Source organism: Grammomys surdaster, unplaced genomic scaffold, assembly GCF_004785775.1.
Source record: "Grammomys surdaster isolate TR1022 unplaced genomic scaffold, NIH_TR_1.0 342, whole genome shotgun sequence".
Classification (NCBI taxonomy): domain Eukaryota; kingdom Metazoa; phylum Chordata; class Mammalia; order Rodentia; family Muridae; genus Grammomys; species Grammomys surdaster.
In genome coordinates, this window is record NW_021604761.1 from 1,139,716 (window position 1) to 1,149,254 (window position 9,539).

Below are 9,539 nucleotides of genomic sequence, written 5' to 3' on the forward strand. Positions count from 1 at the left end.
ATGGAACAGAGAAGAGGAGACAATGGTCGGAGAGACTACACCTCAACCAGTTCTGCTCAGCTATGAATACCTCTGGCTGGCCCTGTTTTGTTTTTTTTTTTTAACTTCACTTCATGTTAGGACCCTGAAGATGGGCTAGGGGAGGGGGACACTGGGCCTCTCTGTTCCTCTTCCACGTGTGACCACACTGAATATATCCCTTTCTCTGCTTTTCAGTATTACTTACCTGTCTAATTAGCCTTTTGAGGACTGGTGGCTAAGCTTTACTCCGACTGTGTTAGTCTCAGTAACAGGTCTGCTCTGGGTTCTTGGTGAGGCTCACACACTATCTGTCCTTGGACACGTGGGTTTCTTGTCTCATCCTGTGTTTGGATAGTATCTCCCTGTTGTCTGTCCTCTCGCTGGCCGGAAGGTCAGCAGCTGCTACTGTTGGCCACAGGCTCAGTTCTGGGGTCAGAGTCCCTGTTGTCTTCTAGGCCACTGTTTGGCTCTCAGCTCTGCTACTTTCTGGCTGGGTGACCTTCTCACATTGCCTCAGCTGTCAGATCCACAGTGACATCTCCTCCCTGTCTCCTGCCCTGGGCACCTGGCACTGATCCCCAGACAGCCAAGGTCAGTTGAACCTGTCTGCAGGCCCACCATCTTGATCAGAGCCCAGATGGGGGCCCTTTCTTTACTGTCCCTGAACCTAACCCAGTATGTGCCTGCCACTGAGAGGTGACTGTAGAAAGGGGCCTGTCTCACATTTTCAGTCGGCCTGCAATCCCAGAATGCACCTTCCCATTTTTTCCAGGGATGCTTGTAGGTGTTTCCCTTGCCAGAAGGGTTAAAAATATACCAGACTGAGACAAGGAAGGAGGAGCTGCAGGATATTTTATTGAAACAAGTGGGTGAGTGGGAAGCTGAGTGGCAGGAGACTTCTGACGCTCGTTGCCCCCACTCCGCCTTCCACTCTCTCCACGCAACCCTCCATCTCGTTCAAACGTCAGGGTCTGCTAGTCAGTGGCTTGGATTTGGGGTCAAATGTGACAGTGGAAAAGGGATTTTCCCAAAACCGGGAGAAAGTGGGTTGGGACTTAGGTGACAGAAGACCTGAGCATGACCCAGCAGAGCTGAGGAGGCTGAGGCCACTTTGCACCTCTGGGTTCCAGAGTAACGCTGCCCAGAGCTCTGTCCCCAGGGGTGTGGGTGGATGCCACACCATGCTCCCCACTCTGTTCTCTGCTAACCTAGGGCACTGCACACTCTACTTGCTACACAACACTGGGTCCCAGCTTGGTGGGTCGGACAGTGGGAGCCTGTGGCTCAGCCCTGGAAGCCCAGCTCCTTGTACTTGGCAGCAATGTCATTCCGGAAGAGTTCGAGGGCCTTGCTCATAGCGCCCTGAGCATCTGCTCCGAAGTCCCCGGAATGTCTGTTCTTCAGGACTTGGATGATGATTTCTGAGATAAACTGCCAGAAGGGGACAAGAGGTTGTAGGTCACGGGACAGAGCAAGCCATGGGTTGGGGGTGTAAACCCACTACCCTTCTCCTTACTATCAGACTGTTTCCTTCACACTTAAAATGTCCCAAATGCCATTCTGTGGAATCACTGTGAACCAACTCCTTTAAACCTGACTACCTGGAGGCAGGCACCACCACCATCCCTGCTTTGTAAATGGGGAAACTGAGGCAGAGACAGGTGTGTAGCTGTGTGCTGAAGTCACACAGCCAGGAAAGGTCACTTGAACCCAGAGGGCCTCTCTGGAGTCCCTTTCTCACCCCTCGTGTGCCCACACTACTAGCCCATGAAAGCTTGCATGCAGCAGACAAGACATCCTGCTTAGCATTGGCTAGCCGACCAGGACTGTCAATCAGGACACCTGAGAAGAGGCTTTCCCATCATGTGATTTTATCCTTGAACCTGGTACTGAGGAACAGGTACTGACAAGGGAAGAGGGGCCAGGTGAGATCAGGTACCCCTATTGCCCAGATGGAGATTGGAGTCACCCAGAATCCAAAGGCCCACGATGAAACGCTCAAAGCACTTGTTTACCGTCGTTGACTTAGACTTTGGTCCCATACAGCTCGGGCTGCTGTACCAAGGGGTGGCCTCTTACTGAAGAGACTACCAAGTGATCAGGTTGAGGTCATGGAGCAGATAGATAGTAACCTGAGGTTAGACCCAGGGACTGTGACGGACACACCCCTGCTAGCTCAGCACCCTCAAGGGGAACAGGGCTGGAGCAAGTTGTAGAGGAGAACTGGGGTTTAGTGGGGAGAAAGCAGCCCACTCACATTGAGTGGCTAAGCTGGGAGTTATATCTCTGCCCTGAGAGACTTGCCCTCCTGCAGTGGCCGCCTACCTCCAGGTACTTGACTGGAATCTTGTGCTTGGTGGCATGTGACTGGGCCAGAGGCTGGATCTCGGAAGCATGTTGTCCCTTCTTCTTCAGGATGGTACCCAGGGCTGTGAGCACGGTGCAACCATGCTTCTTCAGGTCCTCTGAGCCCTTCATCTCATCCTCTGTCTTCAGGTTCTTGAACTTGTCAAACTTCTCCAGGGTCTCAGGGTGAGTCTTAAACAGACTAAGGAACAAGAAGGGATGGAGAGAGTCAGATGGTGGCCACTAGACTCCAGTTGTGTCTCTTCCCAGTGGGTGCTGCCTGGGCCAGCTCACCACACCGCTCTCTGATTCAGGGTCTCCATGACTGGGGGTGACATGATCTTATCTAATGGGTTAGATGAGTTAACCCATGGGGGGGCTGACTCAGTGTGGGACAAACACCTGCTGTTCTTCCATTATGATCAATACCCTCTTCTTCTCTTGGTTATGGAGAAGGCCAAGGGCAGTGATGTCTCTCCATCCTCACCCCCTTCTCTGTTCTCCAGAGAGCAGAGAGTGGGGTGCACCGGGGTGGAGCATCTGTGTGTACGGTTCTATGCTGGGCTCACACCTACCTACCATGTCAGTCACACTCTTCCCATTTTATAGACAGGGACGTGTTCCCAGGAGGGTCTCAGGGCTAGTGTGCAGAGAAGGCAGACAGTCAGAGGATCTGTATGACTCATCTGTGAGAGGGATGCTTCTATTGCTTCCTGCCTGAAGAGGCTGAAACCTGAAATTCTAGACTTCATGACTGTCTGTGGCTGCCGTTGAGACCCCTCTACACTGGCATAAACTTCAGATGCTACCTCATTCATTTTCCAATGGTGATGGCAAGGGGACCCACCAAAGGTCACAGCTGCTCCTGCCTGCCACCTCCTGAGCTCTGGCTTTACCCAGCCAGGGACCCAAGTCCTGCTTTGGGAAGATAATGAGGGCTACAAGAGCCACCAACCTCCCCAGATGAGGCCAGTCCCTGATCCACTTGTAGGCAAATAAAACACCATCAAAGTCAGTTGTCTGCCCTGGTTCATAGCAGGTGGTGTCAGAGCTCAGAACTGGAACCTGGACAGTACTAGCTCTAGCATTTATACCTGATGTCTCCTAGGGCCCCACTCTGATATGTTTATCAGAGTAACCATAGCTACCTAGACTCTGTGTTATTCTTACAGGAACACTATGAACATATACATTTGTCTTTGTGTACCAAGCTGTACGGGAAGCACCTGGCCCCCCACCCCCGCCTCTGCCCCACAGTCCCATGGGAAGAACCTCCTATGACCAGGACAACTAAGCTGCTTCATTCAACCCAAGAGACCTGGCTGCTGAAGAGTCATCTTCCTCTATGATCCCTCGAGTTTGTGATCTGCTGATGCCCCCAACTCTTCTCTCTAGCTGTCCCAACCCCTTGCAGGGTCAACTGAGCCTGTGTTCACCTGGGAGCCTGGTTTTCCTTCCCTGTTCTGTCCCCACTCCAAGACCAGCCTGGTTAGGATCCACAGTGAGGGACAGAATAGTCACAAAGGACATAATGTGTCCTTAAAGCACTTTGCAGGGTAATTTACTGAATTCCCACAGTACACCTGAAGCAAGTTGTGTGATTGCATCACGTCACAGAGGAGGAACTAAGAGGTCTAGTGCACATCCAGCAGAGGGAGTGTGGGAGCCCTGTCTCTCTGTGCATGCCTGGATTAGTCTCCAGACAGTGCAGGACAAAAGGCACAATGCTCCACGGCTCCACAGTGGGGATGGTCCTACCTCACCAGTGAATGGGTGCTTGATACAGCCTCTCAGGTCGGCTGATCTATGCCCTCTTCTACATCCATGGTCACTCATCACAGATAGGCCTTCCCGCCTCTCAAGCACTTCACTGTGCGTCAGTCATCAGTTAGGCCCCCAATCCTCCACCATGTGTCCATTCCAACTACATGGACTCAGGAACATACATGGGTTACTTCTTGTTCTGTGATTCCAAGCCATTCCAAAGCAACCATCGCTATTCAGAACCCTGCTGAAAGAGCCTGATGCAGCAGACTCCATGTGACAGCTGTAGAAACTTAGGCACAGGAAGCCTGAGTGTTCTGCTCAGAAGCGACACACACACACACACACACACACACACACACACACACACAGTGTGTATTCTCAGAAGCACACACACACAAACACCCAAGTCTGTTCTTCACGTGGGTGAAGAGCCATGCACACAAGCTGGTGCCATGAAGATCGGTTGGGCCTGTCCCCAGTCCTGGTTGTATTACTGTCATCACCCCAGGAGCCCATCCAGAGCTGTGTGCGTCACTGACAGCTTGTCTCTGGCACCTTGTGAAGGGTCCCTGTACTCCTGACTATTATTATCTAGCGACAATGACCCTTGAGTTCCTGCTGACAGACGGGAGGCCTGACACCCACAGGTGAGCCCAAGGTCACCAGACTGGAAGAGTCCAGAAGACGGCAAGAACAGGGACTCAAGGCTGTGGGCTTTAAAGACACTACATTCTGGTTCCGGCTCAGTCTCCAGTGTCCTGTGAGATGCCGAAACAGGCACTCAGCCTTTCTGGGTCTTAGCTCATTGCGTGTAAACCAAACTGACTTCTTAGCTTCTAGAAGGCTTACCCCAACCTCACCTTTGCCCAGAACTAGGCAGAATAGGATTAGGCTTGCTCATGTTATAGAAGGAGAGGTACAGGCCTACAGGCCCCACACAGCCACTTGATCCCTGAACCCTGAGTCCCACAGATGGAGTCCAGGGAGAGGTCCAGAGCCCACGTCCTTGGATTCCCCTAAACACACCTGATTCAGCCCCTGTTGAAGAAACCTAGGGTTTCCCAGGTTTCCCAGGGTTCCTTTCTTCATCTTGTTGCCAGGAGGCCAGGCTCAGCACACAGGCAATCCGGCTGGCCAGGGAAGGGAAGATGCTCTCTGCTTCTCTTCTAAACAGTAGCCCAATCAGACCCCATCTTAGGAGCACATGGGGTGGTAGATAGAAGAGTCACCAAGAGTATGGGCTACAGCCAAGTGGCCTAAGTTTGAATCCCATCTTCAGTCTTACTAGCTGTGTGATTTGGGACAAGTTGCTAAACCTCTCTGTTAGCTGTGATACAGGAGTTCATACTTAAATTCATAAAGGTGACCCAACATGGAGCTCGCTCTGTGAGATTCCCTTCTCTTCCTTTCCACCTTCACTGCCATTGTCCCACCAGGAGCCTTTTTTAGGGGTGGCCCGTCACTGGCACAGGCTGTTTGTGACTCTGTGGAACAGTCTCATTCTGTGAAAGGTTGCTCTCACTACCAGTCATTTCAAACCTTGGCTCCGAAGCCCTTTCCCCAACAAAAAATGTCATCACGAGGGTTGGGGAGACGGCTCAATAAGAGCATCTGCTGCTCCCCCCAGAGGATCCGAGTTCAATTCCCAGTAACCTCACGACAGCTCGCAACCATCTGTAACTCCAGTTCCAGGGGCTCGAATGCCCTCCTCTGGCCTCCTGGGTATTGCATGCATATGATGCACAGATGTGTGGGCAAGACACTCACAAAAATAAAATAAGTACGTCTTTTATTAAAAACACAGTTATATCCGGGCAGTGGTGGCGCACGCCTTTAATCCCAGCACTTGGGAGGCAGAGGCAGGCGGATTTCTGAGTTCGAGGCCAGCCTGGTCTACAGAGTGAGTTCCAGGACAGCCAGGGCTACACAGAGAAACACTGTCTCGAAAAAAACAAAAAAAAAACAAAACAAAACAAAAAAAGTAAATCACAGTTATAAATGAACTGACCATGAAGAGGTGAGGTAGGGCTCAGAGGTGACAGTCCCTACCACCTGGAGTTCACAGGTCTGCTGCTTGCCCGACACTTGTCACCCTGGAAGATCACTTCCCCCAACAGGAGAGGGCAGGAGCAGCTGGTGTGGCCCCATGACCCAAGCCTGAGAAACGGTGGGTGTTAAGCCCTTGGGGCCTCCCAGGGTCAGCAGCCTTGGCATTGTATCCCACCTGGCCCTGGGTCCTGGCAGGCCTCAATTACTCCCCTGGGAAGGGAAGAGTGTCTCTCTAATGGCACAATGCAATACTCTGAGTCTCCTTCAAGCCCCAAGTCACTGCCCAGGCCCTGGCAGCCTTGGAGTCTTGTAAGACTCTGTTCTACTAATCCTACACACAATAATCTGCTGTCCATTGTAGAAGAGGGTAGGGACTCTGAATCCCAGGGTATGAGAGTGGGCAGCGGTCTCAGAGACCGTGACAAACAGTCCAAGGTAGAAATAGGTTCTGGAGAGGAGAAACAACTTGTCCAAGGTCACATAGGAAATCTGTGGCCTAGGAATTGATGCCAACTTGGGGTGGGAGTTAATCCAGTTACACAGGCTTGCAGGCCCAGCATTTCAGAGGGACTGGGGGGAGAAAGACAGACAGGAAGGAGCTGAAATACCCAGAAGCTGGCGAGCCTCCTTCCAGCATGGCTGCTTAAAGCCCTCTGACTCAGATTACCTTGCTCTCAAGCAGAAGGGTTAGAAACAGACAAAGGAATATGCAAGAACATTGAGATCAGGAAAGGCATTCACCCTAGATCATAAATAGCAAGGAATTCATTTCCAAACTACAGTTTCACAGACATTGCAGGAGCTGCTAGCAACAGAGCAACCTCCCCGCCGCCCAGAGCCCAAAATTACCACTCATACATATCCCGTCAGGCTTCTGAGGCAGCTGAGCCCAGAACTCAGAGAAGATCCCCAGCCTCTGGGTGAGCAGTGAAGCCTTGTGTATGAGTCTCAGCCCCCATCTCCTTGCCCAGGCTCAGAATCTGCAATTTTTCTGGGCATGTTTAGGAATGCCTTGAAGCCGAAGGCAACCACATTATCCAAGCTTTCAGTCCACACTAGGAGACAAGATCTATCGCTGCCCTCATTATTCTGACTCTCTGACATGATAAGAATCATCTGTGGGCTGTTTGATGCTCAAGCTTGCTTTAGTTGCTGACATCAGCTGAGATGAATGGATCCCCTTTTCCTTTCCCCACTCCAGTCTCTAGCACTTAGAAGCAAGTGAAATCCAACCTCATCATTGTGGCCAACTGGTCTACCCTGCCAACTTCCACCTTGTAGCCATAAGGTGATCCTCAGCAAACAGGTATTGGGATAAGGGTCTCTTCCTCTTACCTGATGAGGACTTCCTGTCCATGGCCAGCAAGGTCGGCCTCCACCTTCCCCCAGACATTCAGCACCAGCTGCCATTCCCCATCACTGAGCCCCATGGTCACTTCTAAAGAGGACAAAAGGAAAGTGTGTGGGCCGGCTGTCAGCTATGGTTTGAGGCCACCTGGTCCTGAAGGACTTTTATACCTTCCTGGATGCTAGTCTGGCCAGGATCACTGGGTGCCACATGCCCCTCCTGCCACTGTCCTCAACCCCCCAGGGGTCTAATCTCTGCCTTTCTCTGGCCCTCACATGGGCAGCTATTTTGAGGCAAGTGCCATTGTGGGGAGCTAGGACAGCTTGGGGCAGTAGGGGGTGGGGAGTGGGAAGCAGCCAGGCCACTGTCTGGACTTGCACAAGCCCACAGAAAGGGCACTGAAGCCACTGCCAGCAGCTGAAACCCAATTCTCCCCCTGTCTGCTGCCCCAAGGGGACTTGTCATGTTTCTAAGCGTGGGCACAGGCATCTTGCTGGCCCCTGAAGCCTCCTCCCATCACTTTCTGACTGCTTTTGTTTTTTTATTATGTATGTGCATGTGTGTGCCTCTGTGTGTGTGCATGTGTGATATAGCATGTTTGTAGAGGTCAGAAGACAACTTTTAGGAGTCGATTCTTTCCTTTCAGAATGACCCAGGGATCTTACTCAGATCCTCAGCCTTGGTGGCAAGCCTTCATAACCACTGAACCATCTTGCTGGCCCTCTTCTTACTTTCCTGATGCTCCAAGCCTAGCTGAAAGTGGTACAAAGGAGCCACAGTGAGTCTGTGCTTGTGGCTGAACCAACCTAGACAAGTCTCTGACTTGAAGAATGCCCAGCTGTGGGCCTGCTCCTGGCTTCCTTTGCAAGGTCGTACTGCCATGCTCCCTGAAACTCTCAGCTCCTCCCTTTCCTTGTGATCTCCTGTCCCACCACCGCCCTTGCTGCAGCGTGTGGCACTTCCAGCAGAGAGGTAGATGCCAACACTCCCAGACTCTGCCAGGCACAGACCCTCTTCTCTTTGCCTAGTTCTTGCAATCCCCCAAGAAGCCCATAGGGTAAACACTGACATGGTCCTGGATTAATAATAACACAGCTGGTGTTTGATTCTAGTGAGTCTGGACCCACAGTTCATGCTCTTTTAAACCTTATTTGGGAGCTACAGAGATGGTTCCGAGGGTCAAGGCACCGGCATCCAAGTCTGAAGGCTCAAGTTCTATCCTCAGGACCTACATGGTGGGAGAAGGAAGCTGACTCCTGAAAGTTGTCCTCTGAATTCTCTGTGTGTGTGTGTATGCATATAAAAATCAATTTTAAAATATTATTTTATATCTTGTGAGGGGTCAGAGGGTCGGCTTCATTCATCCATAGATCTTTTGAGCCCCATATGGGGCTTTCTACCTAATTTGAGCTGAAGAAATATTGTTGAATAAAAGATAGGCCGCTTTATAGGAAAGTCAGAGACTGCGCTGAGTTTCCATCTATCTGTCCGGTCTACCCATCTGTCACCTGTCCATTAGCCAGCCCGCCAGCAGTCAGCTGTTATCCATCAATCCATCTATGCTTTTATTCCCATCCACCCATTATTACTTATCAATCAATTGATTCATCATCTGTCACTCATCCACCTATCCATAATGTACCTGTTATTTATCATCCATTCATCCACCCACTATCCATCCTTCATCCATGGTCCACCCATCAATTATCCAATCTATCTTTCCATCATCTCTCATTCCTTCGCGCACCCTCTCTCTCCATCTCCCCATTCATCACTTACCTACTATCCAGCCAACAAGCACAGAGTACACACGCTATGACAGCCGCTCTGTCACATGCTGAAACAACACATTAAGGACATCCTGCGGCTAAGAATCTCACAGTACTCCTGTGGAGGGTGCTCAGTGCTGGGATGGAGGTCGCAGAGACACTTCTGTTTGTTTGGGACATTCCAGTTTTTGTCTTGTCTTATTTGAGACAGAGTTTTCTCACTATGCAGCCCTGACTGG

At 51.2% G+C, this 9,539-nt stretch overlaps 1 protein-coding gene across 1 annotated transcript; it reads right to left on the reverse strand.

Moving 5' to 3' along the window:
• Window positions 1-856: 856 nt before the first annotated feature.
• On the reverse strand, window positions 857-7,817 carry Mb (myoglobin). Its single transcript, XM_028778941.1, has 3 exons — window positions 7,519-7,817; window positions 2,347-2,569; window positions 857-1,452 (listed from the first exon to the last, which is right to left on the reverse strand). Exons 1-3 carry the CDS (start codon window positions 7,611-7,613, stop codon window positions 1,306-1,308), a joined length of 465 nt encoding a protein of 154 aa, XP_028634774.1. The 5' UTR covers window positions 7,614-7,817; the 3' UTR covers window positions 857-1,305.
• Window positions 7,818-9,539: the final 1,722 nt, after the last annotated feature.